This window comes from Lutzomyia longipalpis, chromosome 1 (assembly GCF_024334085.1).
Source record: "Lutzomyia longipalpis isolate SR_M1_2022 chromosome 1, ASM2433408v1".
Taxonomy (NCBI): domain Eukaryota; kingdom Metazoa; phylum Arthropoda; class Insecta; order Diptera; family Psychodidae; genus Lutzomyia; species Lutzomyia longipalpis.
The window spans coordinates 14,810,662-14,832,835 of NC_074707.1; the positions used below are offsets into that span (position 1 = coordinate 14,810,662).

A 22,174-nucleotide genomic window follows, 5' to 3' on the forward strand; every position below is an offset into this window, starting at 1 on the left:
AAAACTTTCTGATTAGATAAATATCTGCGCACAAATTACGAAAACCACCAAAAAGTCATCCTCATTCCTCATTAATAGCACAACTCTCGTGAATTGTGTTTCAATTTTCATTCCAAAGTTTTTAGTTAAGGACGTGCAAAATGTTGAAATTTGCGATAATTCTTGCTGTGATTGGTAAGTTAGTTCTTTTTTTTTTAAAATTAAAAGATGTGAGTGAAGAGAAAAAAACAAGGATTTTCTGTGTGATTTAGGTTCCTCCTTGGGTGGTCCTGTGGAGACTGTTCCTGAGGTTCCTGAAACTTTTGTACATGGTGGTACAGAGGCACCAGACGGAGCTTTCCCTTGGACGGTAATTAAACGAAATTATATAGATCGAAGTACCTAAATTATGTTGTAAATTATTGGTGATCTTGTAGGCTTCTGTGAGAGTGCACAATGACTTTTTCCAAGGAGTTGTTATCAATGAAAATCACATCCTCACCGCAGCATCTGTTGTCACTATGGCAGGCAATGCAATTAACCACTTTTGGGTAAGAGTTGCAGCTGGTGATCGTCATATTATTGGAAGTCATATGAATCGTGAGGAGCGCACTCTGAGTCATCTCTTCATTCATGATCTTTTTAACCATCAAACTGGCGTGAACAACATTGCTGTCCTACGTTTGGCTCATCCTTTCCAATTTCCACATAACACCATTGAGGGAGCCGTCCTTCATAACCGTATTATTCCTGTTGGAACTAATCTACAATTCGCAGGATGGCAAATTCCTGTTGGGGTAAAAGACAAAAGAATTATTATTAGATTAATCTTATAGAAATTGTCTAAAATGTTTTTTTTTTTATATTATTTTGTATATAGCCTCCAGCAGTGAGGCTCCTGAGGTCTTTCAATTTACCAGTTATAACTACTGAAGCCTGTACAAGTCCCGCACCAAACCAAAATATCATCCTTGATAATCAGATATGCGCTGGACATCTGGCTCCTGCACCACCTGCAAGTGTTTGCCAGGGCAACATGGGTGGTGGCGTGTATTTCAATGTGAGACTGCAGCTATTGCTTCAAAATTGCATAAATCAAAAATTATATTAAATCTTTTTTTTACAGCGCGAGCTTGTTGGAATTTTGGGCAGAGGATTTGCATGCGGTGCAGTTAATAATCCTGCCATTTTCACCGAAGTCCGCTTCTACACTACCTGGATCAATCAGCAATTTACTCGCACTGATGTGACTCCACCAGGAACGACTTTCCCACGTCAAACACCTCAAACACCATAAATAACATATAAAAAATCGCATTTTTTTCATTACATTTTTTTTCTATCTGGCATTGTAATAAAAGAAAACGAATGAAAATTCATTTTTATAATTTCAAATAAAAATCGTTGAATCACATGAATAAGAGCTTTTCTTTTGGGAATGAAGAAAATTTTGGGCAAGTTAAGAGTTTAAGATATCTCGTGCGAAGGAAAAAATTACATAAAAGTTACCACAGATGTCTCACGCAATGAATTTCTTATCAAAAAGACAAAAATTCGCGATATTTTTAACCGTTGACCAATGTGCCTGTGACTAATAAACCCTGCTGTGATTAGATAAGCTATCGACGGGAGATATTGCGCTCCCAATTTTTCACCTCAGTCTTCACTTTCATTCCATCCAAAGAGACATCACTCGTTTCAGTTTAGTTTTCATCACAACGGTGTTGGATTAATTATAGTTTTGTAAATATGAAATTTGGAATAGTTTCCATTCTTTTAGTTTTACTCTTCACAAATGGCGTCCTCAATCAAGAAGGTAATAAGATTTTTAAATTAAGAAAGAATCCGTTTTCTTGATACGTAACGTTTTTCTTCATAATCTTTGGTTACTTAACATTTTTTTCCCCGGAATAGAAGATGAGACATCCGATGAGGCATCAACTACAGAAGCAATTCCAGAGTATGAAAATGATGATGAGCCTGTAATTCCAGTTTACATTCAGCCTAGATTCGATGAGGAAGGAGACATAAAATGGTTCCCCAGGATTATTGGGGGGACACCCGCTGTGATGGGAGAGTTCCCAGGAAAAGTATCCCTTCAAACCCGGATGGGATCACATTTCTGCGGAGGAACTCTCATTGATCTCAACCATGTCCTTACGGCAGCTCACTGTGTCACGGATTCCCGGTCTCAAGTCTTCAATCCAGCCGCGGTAAGAATTAAATGGATTAGATTAGAGATAACATCGATCATGTTAAGCGTGTTAAGCTCATTTTGTAATAATTTTTGGCGGCCTTGCAGTATTGCAAAACTGCCAGTATTTTTAACCCTTCGCATTTTTTGGGTCAAATTCTCATAAATTTAATTGTTTTTCCAAGTTACAAATGCATTAAAATTATGCAAAAGACGCCAAAGAAGACTTTCTGACTGAGAAAAGTTCTCTGAAAGCACCCACAAAATAAATTTCGTGATTAAAAAAGCGCATGCTTCAATGTTTCACGTGGATGCGAAAGGGTTAACTCGGTAGGGGTGTTTTCTTTTGAATTTAAAAAATCGAATGGAACTTATAAATTAAATCTCTGTAGTTTTTAATACAAATTAATTGTTTTAAATATTCCTTCCTATTCAAGAGAAGTCAGGCAAGTTACATAAATTATTTTATGTATTTTAACGACTTAAACCCACTCCGCACGGAAAAAAATAAATAGCCAAGGTAGACACAAAAAATATGTCTCCCAGCAATTTGGCGTTAGAATATAACAATGTCCAGGGTAGAAATGAATTATGTCTCTCCCAGGCATTTGAAATTTCTAGCTCAGAAATTTTAGAGAAAAATCAAAACATTCAAAAATTAGGTTATGGGATGGTGTTGTTGACTTTCTCTGAAGAAGTGCAATTTTCCTGTGGACCCATTTACAGTAACATGTCATGATTTGTCGGAAAATCTCACAGTTTTCCCGGTGATTTATGAAAATGACCATGTTTATGTGTGTATTGGAAAAAATGACAAAATTTGTGAGGCAGTTAAAATTCTTTTGTGGCCAAGACTGGAGCTATAACTGGCTCGAGTACAAATTATGCGTGGCAGAGACATATAAGAATTTCTGGCTTGGATATATGTCAATTTCTGTACCGTACAACTTTTTTTTTCCGTGCGCAACATCATCTTGTAATATTTTCATTTAATTAGAACAATTAACCATAATAACAATAATATTTGGAAGTAATTTGAGAGGCCATTTAATTAAATATCTTGACGAATTTCTTATTTACACAATATTAAAGTTTTCTTTTAACATAAAAAATTATGCTCGATTTTCCAAAATTGACTTTAAATACCTAAATTACCTAACTAAGAACAAAATAAATTGCCGCTGCACCCTTTTCTACAAAGAAAATCAAACATAGGGTTAATCAAACTTTATCTTCATCTTATCACATTTCTTATCATTTTATAAATTCAACGTGTTTTTTTGCACTCTGCAGTTACAAATTATGGCCGGGGATGTGTCAATCACACGAAATTCACCAGCAGCCACACGAGAGACGCGCCTCGTGTCTCACATTTTTGCCCATCCAGACTATGATATTGGCACAATGGAAAATGACATCGCTGTGATTCGGGTCAGCATCCCATTTCGCCTTCAGCAAGGTATTGTAATGCCCCGACCCTTGTCGAGGAGTATCCCACCTGTAGGTACTGTGTGCGTCCTTGCGGGATGGGGAACAACGTCAGAGGGCACAAATACCCCTTCGCCCAGCCTCCAACGTGTGGATTTGGATATCATCGACACAGATAGGTGCAATCAGTCCTACCGGGGACTGTTGCATGGTAACATGTTTTGCGCTGGGCATATGGCTGGTGGACGGGATTCCTGTCAGGGTGATTCAGGCGGAGGATTGATGTGTGATAGACTTGTAACTGGAATCGTTTCCTTTGGCTACGGCTGCGGAAGGCGTCATTTCCCTGGGGTCTACATCGACGTTAGTCAGTATCTGGAGTGGATCCAGCAGAATCAAGGATTCGATGGAACCCATGACGACATCCCAACACCTCGCCCGTCAAGTGCTTCATTTGTGAGACTGTCTCCAATTCTTTTGCTGTGTGTAGCAATTTTTGTGGAAATTTGTAATATGATTTAGGCTCTTCAGAGAAAGGGTTCGATAGACTTTAATAAATGTTTTTAACAAATAGATGGTTCTTTAATATTTTTCTGAAGTAAAATTTCTTCCAAGAAAGAGCAATAAATAGGAATAGGCGGAAAAGGCTAATGGATGCTCTGTTCAAAGACGTTCAGGCAAAATGCAACTCTTTCGCTTCGCAAGTTAGAGAGCTATATGTAGTCCTTTTCATCGTCCAGACTCAATAAATTTTATTTAGAACAAACAAACATACTCTACATAAATACATACAATACATTATGCAGAGATTTGTGTATTCTGTGATATATGAAAAGAAAATAAATTTTGAATTGTTTTATTTTACATTTTTGTTTTCACGAGAATCAATTTCTGACAATTGAGAATATTTTTGGTACAACACGTATTGATTTCATAAAATATGCATTTATATTGAATGAGATATGATTTATGATTCTGTCATTCGTGAAAAGTCTGAATTTTGTGAATGTAAAAGACTGTTTAATTCAAAAATAAATGGGAACAATGTGGACTTGTTATAAATCTTGTAGAGTGTTGAATTAATTTACTAAATAGTAGGTTCTAATAAAATTAGAAAAAAAACCTTGAATAAAAGGTTTGAAGATAGAGCATAGCCAATATTCTAGTTACGTTTTGTGTTTTATGCATATAATGCCTTAAAATTCTTTTCTATTTCAAATAAGGATTTCAAGGCACTTTTCCTCACATTATGTAGATTAACATGTCACCACATAATGAAGAATTTTTTCTTTATTGCATTTTAACGTGCAAGAAGAATGTCTAAAAAAATGCATGAAGAGAAAATTCCAATGTGCAAAAATAGCGCGATAGCTCGTACGATATTGGAAAGCTGATAAGCACCGGAAAAAATTTAAATCCACCTTTATTATTAATGTGTCAAAAGAATGGGAGAATTTTCATCTTATCACTATGTGGAGGTAGCCACAAGCTCAAAGGTGAATACCTAATCATTTCCCAAAAAAAATCAGCGGGTGATTGAAACGTGAATAGGTTGTTGTAAAAAATTCGGGTCATTCAGTATGAAATGTCTTAACATAAAATAATTTTTTTTATAAAGGACTGTTTTGTAGGTTTATATAGGTTTTATATTAAAATTTTCTAAATCTTTTTTTTTATCAGCTAACTTTTGGATGCTGACTGGACCTAGCTATCCTATTAGATTCTATTAAATTCATTCAATTAATTTTTTGTAACTTTGAGAAGTTTTATTTTTAATTTTGTGCATTTCACAGAAAAAACCTTAATAAAAGAAAAAAATGCTAAAGTCGTGTGGTTATGGTGACAAATGGAATTCACAATTGGTATTATGTACATACGTATCTTTATGTATACCAAGTTTACCAGCTACCCATTCCCATTCAGTGTAAAGTGATCCTATGTATTTGAAGAATGCTTACCTCCTAAATCTTTTTTATTATTATCATTATCAAGTTTCACGATTGAACGGTATCACCACTTACACAGAAGATCATATATAACGATAAGCACCTGTTTAAAAGACGGCGGAGCAGCACGTTCTTGGCGTAGTGTTTCGGAGATCATCGAAGAAAGTGCCTCAGTGATTTTTTTTGGGAATAGTGTGAGAATTTGTGCTTCCAAGATGAGGTGGCTCTTAATGATTTGCCTCTTTGTGGCATATTTTGCCAATTCGCATCAATTTTTTCCACAAATTAAGAAAACAGAAGCCGAATTGAGAAGTACATAATTAAGGAATTTAATTTTAGCAATGGAATTGTGATTAATTTGGGATTTCAGGGGATATGGCTGATCTCCTAATACGTGAACTTGAGGAACATCGTAAGACGGGAATTGAAACGCCCATCATGAAAACTCTCCTGAAGGCTTTTGAGGTGCCCAAAGAATTGTTGAAATTCGAAGGACCCGAAGTGCCCATCCCCCGTGATGATGCAATGTGCGCCCTGTGTAGTTCCGTATTTGGGAACTTTATCGATCGTCGTCGTATTGAGGGACAATCGAGGGATGAGATTGCAGCATTTGCAAAGGAATTCTGTGCTGCTCTCCAGATTTTCCCACCACGCGTCTGTGATGGAGCTGTGGAGCTCAATGCGGACATTGTTGTTCACATAATCGACAATCGCCCACAGATCGATGAGAGCCATCTCTGTGCCTTTGTCTTCCAAAACCTCAATTGCCCAGCAGATATGTCAGGCTTCGAGTGGTCCATCAATATTGATCCCAACAAGCCTCCTCTAACAGGAGACAAGGATCAGTCGGTGCCAAATTCACCAAATGACATTAAAATTGTTCAAGTGTCTGATCCCCACTACGATCCCAACTACCAAGAAGGAACCAGTGCTGTATGTGGTGAGCCAGTCTGTTGCAGATCAGATCAACCTCTACCACCAGGATCTCCTGCAAGTGATGCTGCTGGCTACTGGGGTGATCTTCGTGACTGCGACAGTCCCTTCCGTGCTGTACAAAATGCCTTCCAACATATCAGATCTCAGCACCAGGTAATTGCCACCAAATCACATTTTTCTTAATCTAGCATTTGAAACTTATCTGGAAACATTACACTTCAGAACATCGATTATGTCTACTTTACTGGAGATATCGTTGATCACGGTATCTGGGCAACATCGTTCGATTGGAATAAAAATAGCATTAGGCGCGTTCATACTGCTTTGCGTGAGAACTTCGGAGGACTTCCTGTATATCCGGTTATCGGGAATCACGAAGCACATCCTACAAATGTTTTCGCTCCTAGCTCAATAAATGATCCTCAGCTCTCTACGCAGTGGCTGTATGATTTCCTAGCAGATGAATGGTCATATTGGCTGCCAGCTTCAGCTCTGGCAACTGTGCGTCAAGGTGGCTACTATACTGTTCAAGTTCGACCTGACTTACGCATCATTGCAATCAACAACAACGATTGCTACACTTTCAACTTCTGGCTCCTGTATGATCCACAGTACCCACGCTACCAACTCCAGTGGCTGCATGATACACTTCTTGAGGCTGAAAGGGCTGGGCAGAAGGTTCACCTCCTTGGGCATGTACCATCAGGCGGTGGAAGCTGCCATCGCGTGTACTCTCGTGAATATGCTAAACTTGTTGAGCGATTCTGGAATACAATTAGTGCGCAGTTTATGGGACACACCCATGCCGATCAATTTACAGTCTTCTACGCACAATCCAATCCCTATCAGGCGGTCAATGTTCAATGGAATGGTGGCAGTACCACGGCGTTCAGCGATGTGAATCCAAACTACAAAGTCTACCTTGCTGATCCTCAGACGTACCAAATTAATGGACAAGAAACATGGATCTACAACCTCACACAAGCCAATCTTACCCCACAACTCTACCCAAGTTGGTTTAAGGAATACGATTTTGAACAGGAGTATGGAATTTCGAATTTGAGTCCTGCTACTCTGAACAGTCTAGCTGGGAGAATGGCTGAAAATCGTCAGTTGTTGCACAGGGTAAGTTTTTTTTTAATTAATAAATTTGTTACCTACCTGTTTTATTAATTTTCTTCTTAACGTGTAGTACTGGGAATTGACATCGTCCATGGGAGATACTTCCTTGGCCAATGGATGCGATGACAACTGCCTTTCCAACACACTCTGCCAAATTGCCCAGAATATTCATGGTGATAGCCCACGCTGTGATCAGCTTCGAATTATTTTCTGGGCATCACGCAACAAGGCGTAAAGTGTGGCGAAAAGATGAATGTAACTTACACACATAAAGACTTCCAAAAGATTAATCAATAAAAACATGAGTACATAATGTATCATTTGAATGAATTTGATTTTAGAATACTGACCGCATTTACATAAATAAAATTTTTGCTCCTTATCAAGCGATACACCACACGCAAGACGAGAGAGACTTTGGAAGAAAAACAAGCTATAAATCAGTCTCTTGTTAGTACTTGTTGAGTGCAACTGTTTAAATATGGCTTTGAGTGGAATTAAATTGGCTTTGGTATTTGCAATTTTCTTATCACCACCACCCATTAAGGCTCGATTGATTGATAACTTGGTTACAATGGGACCTAATGATATAATCCACGTAAATGCAGGTGATTTTGAGAAGGAATTCCATGCAGAATTCACAAAATACGAAAGTGCCAATGAGACCACAAATCGTCTCAGTGATATGATACAAATTCTGCGTGATTCAAAGTATAAAATGGTTATTGTGGATGATATTCCGAATGCAAAAGATGTGAGTTTATTTAAGCAATTCAACCCATGTGCGCGAGATTTTGTTCATTCATGCAATGATTACCTCTTATCAGCCTCAACGATGTCTAACGTGCCGCGCTGTTACGTATTCATTCTTAACGTTCAATTCAACCGGCGCTGATGATGATTTTTTGGAAAAAGTAGCCGTTGATCTGTGCTTGTTGCTCCAACTGGGAGGAACTGAAAATGTCTGCAAGGATCAAGTGGCCACATTCAAACCCATGATGGCCTATATAGTCAAGCATACAGAAAATATACTTCCAGATAGAATATGTGGGATTACCCAACAATCTTTCGAGTGTGGCTCTATAGAGGATTTATACGAGGAATTCCCAGTGGCATTTCAAGAGCCCACTCTTCCCAGGAATGCAACAAGCAAATCATCTCCATTAACACACAAAAGCAGACACAATCTCACGATTCTCCACTTGACGGACTTTCACTACGATCCTCTCTATGCTGTTGGATCTGCTGCAGAGTGCAAAGAACAAATTTGCTGTCGTGGCAATGTTGTTCCACACAATGGAGCTGGATTTTGGGGTGATTACAGGGGCTGTGATTCCCCGTGGCATACGTTGGAGAACGTCGTGGAAGAAATTAAGAGGAGATACTCGAAAATTGATATGATATACTTCACAGGAGATATTGTTGATCATTTCTATTGGAAAACATCCACTGAAGGCAATAAGAAATCCATTACAGATCTCACGGAGCTTTTTAAAAAGGCCTTTCCCGGTATCGCACTATATCCGGTTCTGGGGAATCATGAAGCACATCCATCGAACACGTGAGTTTAATTGTTATTTACAAAATAATATCGCTCTTGAAGATAAGTAGCTACTTCATTGATTTAGTAGGTAATTTTCCGATTAAAGAAAATTGGAAAAGAAAAATTTAATTTATCTGTTTTATTAACATTTATTTGTCTCGTTGTAATTTTTAGATTCGCTCCGAATGATGTTGAGGGGGAAAACATCTCAACACGGTGGCTATATGAGCATATTGGTGATGTTTGGAGTGAGTGGCTGCCACAAGCTGCCCTTGCCACCCTCAGAGAATCCGGGTACTACAGCGTTAAATTATACAATGGACTCCGTGTTATTGCCATCAATAACAACTTCTGCTATCACACAAACTACTGGCTTCTCCACAACTCATCGTACTTTGCACAGCAACTTGAGTGGCTGCAGGAAGCTCTACAGCTGGCAACCACAGCAAAGGAAAAGGTGCACATAATTTCGCACATTCCATCCAATGAGAGGGATTGCTTTGGACCCTGGGCGAGGGAGTATCGAAAGCTCGTGGAGAAGTTCTCACCAATAATCAGTGGAATATTCAATGGGCACACCCACGAGGATGAATTCAATGTTTTCTACTCAAAGAGTGATCCATCGAAGGCACTCAATGTAGCATGGAATGGGGGTAGTGCCACAACATTTGCATACTTCAACTCCAACTTCCGGCTCTATTATGCTGATCTCGACACCTTTGTGAGTGCATCCTTTTTCATGTTAATTATTTTCCTCCTCATTATTTATTCATTAAATACATTTACGTTTAAAATATTCGCAGGAGGTGTTGGACTACGACACTTGGTGGTATAATTTAACAGAAGCAAATCTAACGCCAGACAAGAAGCCCACGTGGCAATCATACAGCTTTGCCAAGGAATACGGACTGCAGAGTCTCAGCCCGGCGAATCTCGATAAACTCATAAAGGATTTTGCACACAACAGGGATAAACTCTTTTCAGTAAATATCCTTCATAATTCATATATTTTATTTTAAGAATACTCTTCATTATTTATGAATAGTTTTAATGCAATCGTTCTATTTGTTTTTCATCAAAATTACATTTACAGTACTGGAAGAGAAAGGTCAAGTATTCCGATGCCCAACTGAGTCAGGGATGCAATGAGCAGTGCCTTACAGAAACTCTCTGTGATATTGTTTTTGTAGAGCATGGCGACAATACGAAATGCGAGGAACTCTTGAAAATATTCTACAGTTAATCTAATATATAACATTATGAGATTTTCTCACAACTGGCTTTTCCTTTTCTGCACGAAAAAAAAATACAATATAGCTCTGCATAATGTCCTTTTTGCATGAAAATTTAATTATTTTGGCAGAGAATAAAAAATGAATAAAAAAAAGAAAACAAGGATGACTGAAATATGTAATGATGTGGCGAATGATAGAGAAATAATGTTGAAAAAAAAAATAAACAAATTAGCAGACAAGTGTGGCAATGTCGAGGTCATTTTCAGTAGCTGGCCGGACTGATATCAGAGCAATGTTATTTGCTCTTGAGCTGGACTCCAATCGAATTGATGTTACATCGCAGAATATTGCTTGCTCAGGACCCACCTTGTCTGTGTGGCCACAAATGGAACTTGTCTTTTCCATGCTAAATGAATCTAAACCAGGTGATCCTCCGATGCTCAGTTGATTGACTTCACCGCTCTTGGAGGTGCACTGAACAAAAAGAAAATTAAATCATAAAAGGAATCATTCATGCTGCGTTTAGTAGGAACCTACCTCATTGGTTAGATCCGTATTTCGGCTGACTTTAAGACCTAAAATTGACACCACAGCAGGAAAAAGTGCAGTAATTGTACAATTTGGAGACATTTCTGAACTCTGAAGTCGATAAAATGGAGCCAATCCCTCGGCCATAATGTGGCAAGCTGTAAGGATAAAAAAAAATATTTAAAAAATTATTTTCAGAATTTTCACCAAGTTTTCTTACGTTTGGGATTTGTCCTAAATCGGACGTTAACGTGAAAAGATCCATGTAGTGGTATCCGGTACTGAATAAGGGCTGCATTTTGGCTTGATCTGTAAATTTTCGGTGCAATGTGATAGTTGGGGAACCAATTGAAGTTCTCATTGCAAAACTCCTTAACGCGATCCTTGATGTCCAAGTGGTGATCATGTATACCCGGAAAGTACTGGCCATTGAGTTCCCATCCGTCGACAAACTGAAGAAAAATAAATAATAGGAATTTTTACTTTGAAAAGATTTTTATGTAGTTCTTACTGCCATTAGAGCGCCACTTTCGCAGGGGATGTTGCTGAATTTTACAGAGAGTTCGATGATTTGCTCAGGTGCTGCAATCACATAGAGACCACATACTTCCATAGGTGAGGACCTTTTTGAACTTTGATGTATTATGGGTGGCTCTGGTTCCTTCCGGTACAAAAAGTCTCCTTCCTCTGACGTCACGTGCATGCAATCTGAAATTAGTTTTTTTTTGTGGGTGGAGAGTATTCATTTAGCTTTCAAATAATGCTATGTATGTAGGTAATTTGTATAAAATATTTAATAAAAAAACTACAACTTTGCTATTAATTTCTTTAATTCATAAGGAGAATTTTTAATCAAAAGCTCATAGAGATTATTCTGGGAATAAATTCTCGTAGCTATTATTTGCATAGGTGCTTCCTTTGCTTTTCCACACATATTCCTGACATTCCTTTTATGCTACATGCCCGGACATAAACCATATAATGAATTCAACTTGCTTTCATAGAGCAACCAGAAAAAGACATTTTTTCGCTCTTTTTTTTTGACAACTGAACCGAAGCACTTGAGAATTTTTTTAGTGCAGAATATTTGCACAAGACACGGAGCTTTTGGGATAATAATTGAATATTTACTTAACTCCCCCGCATTCACATCATTATTATTCAAGAAAAGGGGTCCTACACGTTTCGAATCAATAAACTATATATCGCTAATTTATCTCAGTTGAGTCTCTTTTATTTCTTGCTGCGAAATTGTAACCGTCGAAGCAAAGGAGAATGACCAGCTGGTGCGCGAGGAAAAATATCATAATAAGTATTTTTATTTCAACACGATATTGAGGCTATTTCGGGGTCTCATAAATGTGCATTATTGCCAACAAGTGGTTAATTATGGGATCTTTAGAAATCAACACTACTAAGGAATGCTATTAGCAAAGAAAGGACCAAATGTCAGTGGGAGTCTTTTCTCATTTAGAAGGCCACACACATCCAACTTTTATCCCCCTCGCCACAACATCAATGTAAGCAATTAATTTTCTCCATAATAATGCGTCTCCTCTGTGTAATGTCGTAAAATTTGTATATACCTAATGGACATTAAAGCTTACATGCTCCAAAAATTCTATTCAGACACCCCAAAGGCATTCTCTTAGAGACATTTACTATTTGTTATACGTTTTGCTGAGTTTTCGATAATATAAAGCAAACAAAACATGTATGAAAATGTATAAAAGGGTTGTTTTACCTGTAATTGTATGCATTGTCCGTTGGGGCTCCTTTTCAATCTCAAAAGGGTTCCTAACTGCTGACCATGCCTAAAAGTGAAAATGTTGAAAAATATGAATTTTTTTTTCATTAATTTTTCACACACTTCCTACGACGTTATATTCTTAGCGCCATGCGACTCATTCATAAAGTTCCCTCATAGAGAATACCAGAGAGAAATGTAATCCTCAAGAGCTTTAAAAGCTTCAGTATTTTGTTCTTGTGTGAGTTGAGTACTTAAGTATATGACGTTCATCCGAAAAAGTGGAGGTGAAACCGCATACTTTAAAAGTGTAGGAGGGATGGATAAATTTCAAAAGCCGCGGAGTTAATTGAGCTGCGTACCCGCATTTTGTTAGAAAATCTATATTAAGTAATTGTTTTTGTCAACAACGGCGGATTATAAAAGCCGTGCAAATCTTCCAGATACTCCCATTCATGGCAGATTGAGAGATTAGTTGATGGAGATATTAGTGATAAATTTATTATTCATGAGATTTTGCCATATATAGAGGAAGTACATTAACTTCTTGGCAATAGCAGAGATATGCGTATAAATTAATTCTGAAACTTTAGCGTAACTGTTTTACATAACAAAAGAACATTAGAGAACTTTATGTTCATTGAATACTTTCTATAGGAAAATTACTGATGTTTCGAGTATTTTTTCTTCTCAAAACTTTGGTTGGTACGCCATGTTCTAATGGTTCAAGGAACATACATAGGTACATTATTTGAGTTCTATATAGGTATGGAATAATATGTTTTTATTCAAATTTAATCAGCTGCTTTACTCATCATCTTTCATATCTGGGCTTTAGGTATAAATTTATGTAGATTTGAGATTAGCTCTTGCAGCAGATGAGAATATTTTTATATACATTTTTCCCTTGAAATACTAACGAAAAGGTATAAGACATTGTGTTCTTGGAAAATAAATATTATTCTACTTTAATTAATTATTGATTTTGAACAAGAGAAAATAAGCTAAAACTAAATGGACGATTTATACTGAGGTTGAAAGAGTTAAAATCTTTGGAAAGTTACGTGACTTTAAGAAAAACCCTTAACTTGATGACGACCGAAAATAAAGAATGCTAAAAAACTAAAGCTACCTGAAAATTATTAGAAAATTAGTTGGTGTTCCACTTCGTGGCCAACACCAAGTATTGTAATCGTAGGAAAAATCGACCACCTCAGATCGGGCTCAAACTTGATATGAGCACGTTTCAGACAACTCACATTCCAAAACTGGTGGTGGAAAATTTTTGATCCGGCCGGCCGGCCTGCCATTGGTCCCCATTTTGCCTTATAGCTCGAGAACGGTAATAGATAGAGACTTCCGGTTTGAAGTTTTCTATAGAAATGTGGGTGTAAAATTTCAGTTTTTCGCATTTTCAAAATCCAAGATGGCCGCCGTCCGCCATTTTGAACTACTGTCAACCACTTCCCTTATAGCTAGAGGTCTGAAATTTTAGTATGTTGTAGAGCTCAGTGAGACGTTTTCATCAACAATACATACTTGAAAATCGGTCAAGCGGTTTAGCAAATATGGCGGCCTAAAGCAAAAAGTGTTTTTTCAATATATCTCGAAAGCGGCTTGACCGATTTTGACCATCTTGGTATCAAATGAAAGGTATTGCGAAGCCCTATAACTGTCTAGAACATTTCAAGTTTCAAAAACATCCGCAAGAGGCGCTAAATTCAAAAACAAAAATTGCCTAACTTTAAGGGGCTATATCTCCGAACATCTGTTATAGATTTCCTTTAAATTTTGATATGTTGTAGCCTGACTCAATATCCTTCACCAGTCCGAAAATGAAGAAAATCTATGTCGCCGTTTATAAGATATAGCCATTTGAAAAATTCTTAAATTTGAAAAGTTCTGAGAACCATATCTCTTGAACGGCTTGTCCGATTTCGCTCAACTTGGTATCAAATTAAAGGTTTTGCAATTCTCTACAACTTTCTAGAACATTAGAAACCTCAACAACAATTTCTTGAGGACGAAAAATGCGAAAAACTGTTTTAGTAAATCAAAAAGCCGCCATTTTGTGTTCTAGAGGTGACCTTGAAAAGTATCAAAATTTATCCCATATTCTAGCTTATTTTAAGACCTTTCCATAACTAGTCAAGAAATTTCTGTAAGTGTTATAGAACCAGAGATATGACCATTTTTATGCATAAAATTACTGGATTTCACAAAAAAATCAACTTTGCCTACTAATTCTGCCCACCAATCGCATCACAACGCATAAACAAACTTCTACACGTTGTGGGACACCAACTCTTATAACTGGACGCGTTATGATTGACTTTTTTTTTATAAAAATGATTTAGGCCAACCTCAATTGGAAAATATGTAAAACCCCGATATGTATAGTATTTTTTTTAGTTTTCGCAAAGTATGATTTCAAAACTGTTTTGAAAAGTCTTGAAATTATGCATTAGAAGATTCAATCAATACTCTTCTTTTAACCAGGACTATTTGATTAATATAAATAAAATAGTAAAGAAAATTCTCCGAATGTGTAACTACATTGGGCAAATCTGGATAAAGAAATTCATTAAATAAGAAAAAACTAAATGTAACAAAATAAGGAATAAGACCCTGAAAAGCTCTTGAAAATCAAAATTCGTACAAAGTGAATAATAAGTTCTTATTTTAATGCTAATCAGAATGAATTTTCACATTTTTTGGGATTTCTTTTAACGTAAAAATTTCATATAAGATTCTTTACAGACCATTGAGACCATCTTTTTGCGTTTCATTAGCATTATTTAGTCCCTAATGTATGCTTGAAATGACGACGTTTTCACTGAAACTGCTTTTAATTAACTTGATCATGACTAATGTCTCATCCGCTTTCATTATTCGAAAAAAATGACAAGAAATATGTATCTGTCTTGCGGGGAAAAAAGGAACTGGACATACGGCAAGAATTTTTTTTTGTAAGAGCTTTTTTTCGTCATATCCAATTTCTGATTAACTGTCCACCGCCGATAAAACATATAGCCCCGAGAAATAATTAATGAACGAATCCTGTATAGATAAAATGCCTCAAATATTTTTTCTCTTACAAGTCTTTTGGATTGTTTTACTGTGGGATAAAAGCTCTTCCATTCACTTGTTTTCCTACCACTTGAAAATTAATGGTGAAAAAGAAACGTCTCACAGTATCCCCTGTCCCGAGAAGCCTAAGTTAATTCACCCCCAAGGTGGAGTCCGTGAAAAATTGCACAGTCAATTTATCAAGATTTCGCGACAGTTTGTCTTTTACACCAAAACCAAAGCGGTTGATGAGATTTTATTAAAATAAATGACGAACCAACACGATTTTTTTTCTTCTTTATTTTATGGTAATTTAATGCCATCACACCCTGGGAGAGGGGAGGAAGAACAATCAATTGAACATCTTACCTTCACCCCAAAAAGTATAATTGAAATTGTAAACACCACTACAACTTTCATTTTGAACTTTTAATTCTGAACTTGATGAGATTAATCAAAGGATTGCCACACGCAAATTCACTTCTTGCTCAAAATTGCAACTTTGAAAGATTTCTTTGATGAATCTTTTTAAATTTAATTTAATAACTCATTTTTTCTTCACTTTATCAACACCCTCAACAATGGATAAATTAATTTTATTGTGTAGTTAAAATAAACTTTTATAGTGGGCACAATATCTCGGGGATGCTGCGTGAAGGCAATCCGGTTAATGTTGCCTTTTTCCTCGCGAAAGCGCAAATGGCAAACCCGACAAGAGATCCTCCTTTTATACCCCAAGCACAGGATACTCTCTCAGACATCAATTGAGGGGTGGTGGGAAGCTTCTTCCTTCACAGCCACATTGGGGAAGAGACGCCGTCACATCGGTGCGAGAAGTTTGTCCTTTATGGTCAGGAGGGAAGCACATTTTCAACACACACACAATACATCACAAACTTATGATAGAATGAAGAGAAAAAAAAGCAGAATGTGCAAAAGTTTAACATTTCCTTACGTCATTTGAAACTTTTATTGGATGTGAATGAAAGCAATTATTTTAGGATTTCCGCATATATTGGAAAATTCGTCCTGTGTCTTGCATTTGTTGACACAATAAAACACAAAGAAAATTTTTAAAGACTCCTCTCCGTGATTTAATTGCTACATATTCTCACCCCACGAGGAGGAAAAAAAAATATTATGTGGGCTGAAGAGAAATCTATAAATGAACATGAAAAAATGTATCAGAGGAATGAGGGAAAAATTTATAGAACCGCACTTCCTAAAGTGGAATGAAAAATGATTTGTATTCCAAAAGGAAGATTCCATGAAAAGGGTTGAATTAAAGATTTATTAATCATCTTGAGCTTGGCAGGGAGAAGAATTAATTTACAAAAAAATATATAGAACAGAGAAAGGCAGAGGTAATATGAAGAGAAGAGAAAAAGAAAGTGACCCAAACTGCTAAAAAGGATCAAGGTGTAGTGCAGAGGTCATCGATGGGCACGAGTCCTTTGATGTCAAATTAGGAGAAGGTTTTATGTTCTAAAGAGTTCTCAAAGTCATTCCTTCTTATTGGAATTCTTTTGACGTTTGTAAAAATAGGATGTGGGGTTCCACAGAAATGAAAAGTTTTTTTTTGCAAAAAAGCTGCTAAAAGCAAAGTTAAAAGCTTCAAAAGTTTTTTTTTTATCTTTTTGACATTATGTAAAATATTTATTACTATTCGGTTAGAATATGTATTAGCAAACATTCTTTTTGAGTAATTTTTAAGATAATACTGCTCTATCTTACCTAATCATTCTAGTTTGCAAAGACGCCAAAAAAAACAGAAAATAAATTAGATTCTAAAGTGAGCTTAAGTTGCAAATTTTATTAAGTTTTAAATAATTTTTAATTTTCTGTTCTAATAATAAAACGTAATCAAGAAGGGGAAATTTTATTAAAAAATCTTTGCTTTTCCAATTGATTTCACTGGAAAATTTCGAAAAATTTATTTCTAATTTTTCTGGCTAATCTACTTTATTCTATTTTCCAGTAATTAAAATTTTAATAATTAAATTATTATTTTTTTTGAAGTGTTCAGGAAAAAGATAAAATGCCGTGAAAAGAAATTCATTCACCCATTCACAGCGTCTTCCGGTTGATAATGCAGTAATTCATTAAAATTTCCCCTACAGTCCAGAACGGAAGTGTACATGAAAAATTTTATTCTCAATGCAAAGAATTTTATATTCTCTAAAACAATGTGTACAATTTTATACGCCCTTTACCATGAAATAAAGGAACAAAAGGATTATTTATCTCTCAGAAGCTTCTGTAGTCTGTGTGCACTTTACTTACTTTATGCTGTATGTACTTTTGCACGTGTATATAGTTCCTTTTTCATTGCCATGTTATACCTGTTGAGTGTCCTGAAGGTCAGAAATATGTATAGTTCTGCTACCTTAAAATCACGACAAACTTAGTTTTATGAAAGTTTGATAGATTTTCCAACTAAACTATAATGCTTTTCCCCTCTTGGTGGCCAAACACACTCCAGTTATTGATTTCTGAAGATAACTCAACGCACGTTTTATGTAGGTTTGTCATGAAAAGCTCAATAAATATTTACTTTGCCTCGTCTAAAGGATTTCTGAAATTGTTCTGTTTTTTTTTCTTTACCAAAGATAGTGAGAGAAAGTTTTAAAAACTATTTTATTTATTGTAGAAAATAAATAAATATTTTATATTATTAAATGCTACGGTGTTTCGTCAGTTTTGTGATGGTATCTGCGCTGAGAAAGCCCTTGGGTGGGAGTACTGTGTGGGATCATTCCTATCGAAGTAGAGTCCTGTTGGACCTTGCTGCTGTGGGATATTCTGGTACAATCCGTATGAGAGACCGGAAGCTGCTAACTGTTTTTTTTAAATTCAAATGTAAAGAGAGACAAAAGAGAAATTAATTAGGCAGCGTAAGGGGAAAGTCTGCGGGAAAGAAGTGTGAAGAGAAATGCGGAGGAAGAACATTTCAGTGTAAAATGTAACTTCGCATATTATGTAGTATGTATATAATGAATAAGTAGTAGGAAGAGGTAAAGGTAGTCCATGGATCCCTCCGTGTGTGTTTTATAAAACAAGTATACCCGTTTTAACCCGTTAATAGAGGCGAGGATGAGGGCCATTTTGGCCAGTAGGAGTGCCTTTCCGCCCAGCACGGCCAAAAATTGGAACCCCATCGGCATGAGAATCATTCCGAGTGCTGTGAAACCAATTGCAATCATGGGCAGCATATGATGACGCCGTCTTCGTGCTTCATTTTCTGCTTTAGGTCGCATTTAGGGCGCAAAGAGAGGAGAGAAAAAAAAAGAACATCTTCAAAATGAGCTTTTCTTAATACATAAAACTACATAAAGTCTTAACGGTGCCTCAATATGAATAGAAATGTGGTGAAATAGCATCTTCGCACCATATTCATGTTTTACGAAAAACATACATTTTTATTGCTTGTCTATCATATTAAACTGACCTTAATTTGAGTTTAAAAAAATTCATTACCTCTTTTTCTTCATTTCATAAAATGCACTCATTTTTACGCGTGATTTCCGCAAACTCTACCATCGAATCTCTGTTATGCCACTTAATTCATCTAATTCGATGTTATTATTACCACTTAATTAATTTCCCATGTAATTCGCAATATCTACTCATTTTCTTTTATCTCTTCTTTGCTTCCTAAGAAAATCAAGATTGTGAAGTGAGAAATTTTTAGGGTGAAGAAAATCTCCCATTTAACATGGAAAACTATTAGTTTCAAGAGAAAGTAGTTATGAAGAAGAATATTTGGGTCTTCTTAATAACTTCTCCATATGCTAAAACCTTCAAACTTTAGTTTTTGATAACTTTAAAACAATCTACCTATATTTTAGGATTTCCTTGGAAATTGTGTTTTCATGAAAATTACTAAAATTTTTCTCAGCATTGTAATTCTAAATAAAATCTGGAAGAGCATGAGAATGATAAAATAATGCAGTTCTCTGTAAATTTTTATGGTTTAAAAAATGGAATTATTTTAGCCTAAGGGATGATCAAATTAACTTAGAAACAATAAGGAAAGAAAAATGTTAAAATATTACGAGAATGTAAGAAAATTTTAACTTTACATGTATTAGTTTTATAAACCAGTTAAATTAGTTTTTTAAATTATCTTGAAAATCGCTCTTAAAACTCCAGAGTTTTCAATATTATTTAATCGCCTCATTTTCATGCTTATCAGCGACGTTTTGATTTTTCATTAAAGCTTTTGATATTAACAAAATATCTTAAATAAAATTTGTAGTTAATAAAAAAAAACATTGCTACGAATCAATGCTGAATAAAAACTTCTTGCTAAAAAGACAAAAAAATATTTAAGACTTATTAGATCCCAATTTTTAATGATATTTAATGAAAAATTCTGTAAATTTATAAATTAAAATTTTGAAAAATCAAACTAATTAAATTATCGAATATAATTTGATTCTGCTTAGCAGCGGATTCTTTAAATATTCTCATCTTTATGGTAGAATTTTTAAATCTAAATCAAATAAAATTCTGATTATATAGATAAACCTATTACGCTCTGATATTAAAATTATTAGAATCGCTTTGAGAAGGTGAAATTTAAGCAAAAAGTTCAACTTTTCACAAAATCCATCGTATTAAGGAGTTTTCCATGAAATCTTAAGAGCTCCTATGTAGTCCGTAAATGTGTAAACTTTCATTCAATATCTCTCGATTGAACACTGAGAAAATATTCGAAGGATTCTGTGTGAAAGATGAGCTCCTCTTGAGACTTTAACTTCTTGTATATGAAGGTCACCATATACATCAATATATAAATTAATAATTTATAAGAAAACTCCAAACAAATAGTTGAGGAGAGCTATTGAAATTTAAATACATCCCCTTGTAATTTTCAAGTACTCGGGGAAAAAGCTAATGTGGAGGAGGATGCAATTTGGAGCAAATTATGAAAGTTTATTAAAGATCACACAAACCATTTCCTTGAGCACTGGCCAAATTAATTTCCACATGATGAGTGTTGAATGTGGAAGCAATTTTGTGTAGGACTTGCTGAGCCCACGATTTGCCTATTAGTTTCCTCTCGTCGTCCATTGTGTTTGATCTTGAAAGGAAATTGCGGTGAAGGAGTGAAAATTACTTGGTTCACAGACACACATTTTTTGGTGACCTTTCTCGCGCACTTTTACCTTACCTCGCGCTTTCGGTGTTCCGCACTAATTTAATATTATCCAAAATGGGAATGACATCGGAGGTCGTGACATTGCTGAGGATATCCAAACTCCGGCTTTTGAGGCAATCCCAACGTGTTACATCGTGCCTCCTCCCACAGCTACGCCACAGACTCCGCGCTTCGAGTGCAGCACTTAACCATGAATTATCGACAGTCTTTGCATTACACACTAAAGCTAGAAATGCTACAATTAGAATAGATATCACCACCTTCATTGTGACACCAAAAATTAATTATGCTTCTAATTAACACATAAAAACAACGAGCTGGAGGAATTACTGTGTACACACAGCCTCAGCTCAAAATACCATCAACACTGACCATTTCTCTCAGTTGCATCTCAGTTTTATAGCCATCGTTGGTGCGTTATGCATCGGTTGCGGTGCAACATGGTAAAAAGTAGGACTTGATATAGTTGCCGACAGTCTAATTGTTATATTGGCTCTTCATCTATTTAATTTTTTTCCTATTGTGGGTCGATTTTGTGCATCAATCTCATGGGCAGTTGGTGCACACATAGAATTTCGTGAATGCAATTAAAATTCCACACAGGGCGTTCTTATCGTAAATTAAATAGTGATTTTTTTTTATTAATTGTACGAATACATTTATGTACAATTTACATAATTTCAACATTCTCTCATACCGCTACTTAAATCAACAATTTCATTTATGATGTTTTTTTCCATCGTGCACCATTGACTTGTAATTGGAAATTATTTTTCTTTTTTAACCGGAATTGGGTATTCTGAAATTAGCACAATTTTGTCATTTGAAAATCTAAATTTTAGTGGTACGTACCTATTTTTTTTTCTAGGAAATTAAATTATCTGATTTTTTTTAAAGATTTGTGCAGAGATATTTAATAAGATTTTAAGCTCCTTCCACAGCCAAACTAAATAATTTAAATTATGTATTGCATGTTTTTCTGCAGAAATTTTAATATCATTGATGATAAACATAATAAATATACTTTAGATTGCTCATAATTTCATGGGAGAAAAATATATAATTTATGTTCAATCAAAAACTTTAGTAGAAGACATAAATTATAGAAACAATAACAATTTTTTTAAACGTACCTACATAACAATTAAAATTTAATTTATAATCGCAGGGAAGTATTTTAGAATTTAACAAAAAAAAAAAACATTACTTTGTGCACCACCCTTTTGAAGGGATTCTTTCCTATTGATCAGCTTTGACTATGAGCATAAATTGAACAAGAATTA

At 35.6% G+C, this 22,174-nt stretch overlaps 7 protein-coding genes across 9 annotated transcripts in view; 4 read left to right on the plus strand and 3 right to left on the minus strand.

Moving 5' to 3' along the window:
* The window catches only part of LOC129792487 (STAM-binding protein-like A), a 781,560-nt gene that overhangs the window by 745,596 nt on the left and 13,790 nt on the right, over window positions 1-22,174 (minus strand). The gene's annotated exons all lie outside the window — the stretch shown is intronic.
* LOC129792631 (anionic trypsin-2-like) lies at window positions 5-1,397 on the plus strand. Its single transcript, XM_055831918.1, has 5 exons — window positions 5-174; window positions 252-349; window positions 417-776; window positions 860-1,039; window positions 1,106-1,397. The coding sequence occupies exons 1-5, from the start codon at window positions 141-143 to the stop codon at window positions 1,274-1,276; spliced, it is 843 nt and encodes a 280-aa protein (XP_055687893.1). The 5' UTR covers window positions 5-140; the 3' UTR covers window positions 1,277-1,397.
* LOC129792570 (trypsin-like) lies at window positions 1,638-4,174 on the plus strand. 2 transcript variants are annotated; one of them, XM_055831765.1, is made up of 3 exons: window positions 1,638-1,795; window positions 1,894-2,192; window positions 3,467-4,174. In XM_055831765.1, the coding sequence occupies exons 1-3, from the start codon at window positions 1,729-1,731 to the stop codon at window positions 4,121-4,123; spliced, it is 1,023 nt and encodes a 340-aa protein (XP_055687740.1). In that variant the 5' UTR covers window positions 1,638-1,728; the 3' UTR covers window positions 4,124-4,174. The 2 variants fall into 2 exon arrangements, with proteins under 2 accessions (XP_055687740.1, XP_055687749.1); XM_055831774.1 differs by having other exon boundaries at window positions 1,897-2,192.
* Window positions 5,523-7,922, plus strand: LOC129791979 (sphingomyelin phosphodiesterase-like). The gene is made up of 4 exons (XM_055830681.1): window positions 5,523-5,859; window positions 5,918-6,636; window positions 6,706-7,608; window positions 7,676-7,922. The coding sequence occupies exons 1-4, from the start codon at window positions 5,763-5,765 to the stop codon at window positions 7,838-7,840; spliced, it is 1,884 nt and encodes a 627-aa protein (XP_055686656.1). The 5' UTR covers window positions 5,523-5,762; the 3' UTR covers window positions 7,841-7,922.
* Window positions 8,045-10,622, plus strand: LOC129791989 (sphingomyelin phosphodiesterase 1-like). The gene is made up of 5 exons (XM_055830695.1): window positions 8,045-8,359; window positions 8,433-9,166; window positions 9,323-9,869; window positions 9,952-10,131; window positions 10,242-10,622. Exons 1-5 carry the CDS (start codon window positions 8,087-8,089, stop codon window positions 10,389-10,391), a joined length of 1,884 nt encoding a protein of 627 aa, XP_055686670.1. The 5' UTR covers window positions 8,045-8,086; the 3' UTR covers window positions 10,392-10,622.
* On the minus strand, window positions 10,549-16,220 carry LOC129792579 (corticotropin-releasing factor-binding protein). Of its 2 annotated transcripts, none has more exons than XM_055831797.1 (6): window positions 16,097-16,220; window positions 12,656-12,725; window positions 11,426-11,619; window positions 11,132-11,363; window positions 10,921-11,069; window positions 10,549-10,857 (listed from the first exon to the last, which is right to left on the minus strand). In XM_055831797.1, the coding sequence occupies exons 1-6, from the start codon at window positions 16,145-16,147 to the stop codon at window positions 10,612-10,614; spliced, it is 942 nt and encodes a 313-aa protein (XP_055687772.1). In that variant the 5' UTR covers window positions 16,148-16,220; the 3' UTR covers window positions 10,549-10,611. The 2 variants fall into 2 exon arrangements, with proteins under 2 accessions (XP_055687772.1, XP_055687763.1); XM_055831788.1 differs by having other exon boundaries at window positions 11,423-11,619.
* Window positions 18,448-21,461, minus strand: LOC129792718 (uncharacterized). The gene is made up of 3 exons (XM_055832058.1): window positions 20,904-21,461; window positions 20,686-20,813; window positions 18,448-18,971 (listed from the first exon to the last, which is right to left on the minus strand). The coding sequence occupies exons 1-3, from the start codon at window positions 21,155-21,157 to the stop codon at window positions 18,703-18,705; spliced, it is 651 nt and encodes a 216-aa protein (XP_055688033.1). The 5' UTR covers window positions 21,158-21,461; the 3' UTR covers window positions 18,448-18,702.

Bases quoted from the DNA above. Each gene is read 5' to 3' on its own strand.
- LOC129792631 (XM_055831918.1), top strand. From the start codon at position 141: ATGTTGAAATTTGCGATAATTCTTGCTGTGATTG. The intron at 175-251 runs GTAAGTTAGTTC...TGTGTGATTTAG, and splicing joins GATAATTCTTGCTGTGATTG to GTTCCTCCTTGGGTGGTCCT. The intron at 1,040-1,105 runs GTGAGACTGCAG...TTTTTTTTACAG, and splicing joins GTGGTGGCGTGTATTTCAAT to CGCGAGCTTGTTGGAATTTT.
- LOC129792570 (XM_055831765.1), top strand. From the start codon at position 1,729: ATGAAATTTGGAATAGTTTCCATTCTTTTAGTTTTACTCTTCACAAAT. The intron at 1,796-1,893 runs GTAATAAGATTT...TCCCCGGAATAG, and splicing joins TGGCGTCCTCAATCAAGAAG to AAGATGAGACATCCGATGAG. The intron at 2,193-3,466 runs GTAAGAATTAAA...TGCACTCTGCAG, and splicing joins AAGTCTTCAATCCAGCCGCG to TTACAAATTATGGCCGGGGA.
- LOC129791979 (XM_055830681.1), top strand. From the start codon at position 5,763: ATGAGGTGGCTCTTAATGATTTGCCTCTTTGTGGCATATTTTGCCAAT. The intron at 5,860-5,917 runs GTACATAATTAA...TTGGGATTTCAG, and splicing joins AACAGAAGCCGAATTGAGAA to GGGATATGGCTGATCTCCTA. The intron at 7,609-7,675 runs GTAAGTTTTTTT...CTTAACGTGTAG, and splicing joins ATCGTCAGTTGTTGCACAGG to TACTGGGAATTGACATCGTC.
- LOC129791989 (XM_055830695.1), top strand. From the start codon at position 8,087: ATGGCTTTGAGTGGAATTAAATTGGCTTTGGTATTTGCAATTTTCTTA. The intron at 9,167-9,322 runs GTGAGTTTAATT...TGTAATTTTTAG, and splicing joins GAAGCACATCCATCGAACAC to ATTCGCTCCGAATGATGTTG. The intron at 10,132-10,241 runs GTAAATATCCTT...TTACATTTACAG, and splicing joins ACAGGGATAAACTCTTTTCA to TACTGGAAGAGAAAGGTCAA.
- LOC129792579 (XM_055831788.1), bottom strand. From the start codon at position 16,147: ATGAAAGTTGTAGTGGTGTTTACAATTTCAATTATACTTTTTGGGGTG. The intron at 12,726-16,096 runs GTAAGATGTTCA...TTTCACTTTTAG, and splicing joins TTATACTTTTTGGGGTGAAG to GCATGGTCAGCAGTTAGGAA. The intron at 11,070-11,131 runs GTAAGAAAACTT...TTATCCTTACAG, and splicing joins ATTTAGGACAAATCCCAAAC to CTTGCCACATTATGGCCGAG.
- LOC129792718 (XM_055832058.1), bottom strand. From the start codon at position 21,157: ATGAAGGTGGTGATATCTATTCTAATTGTAGCATTTCTAGCTTTAGTG. The intron at 20,814-20,903 runs GTAAGGTAAAAG...TTTCCTTTCAAG, and splicing joins CGGAACACCGAAAGCGCGAG to ATCAAACACAATGGACGACG. The intron at 18,972-20,685 runs GTTTGTGTGATC...TGCGACCTAAAG, and splicing joins GGCCAGTGCTCAAGGAAATG to CAGAAAATGAAGCACGAAGA.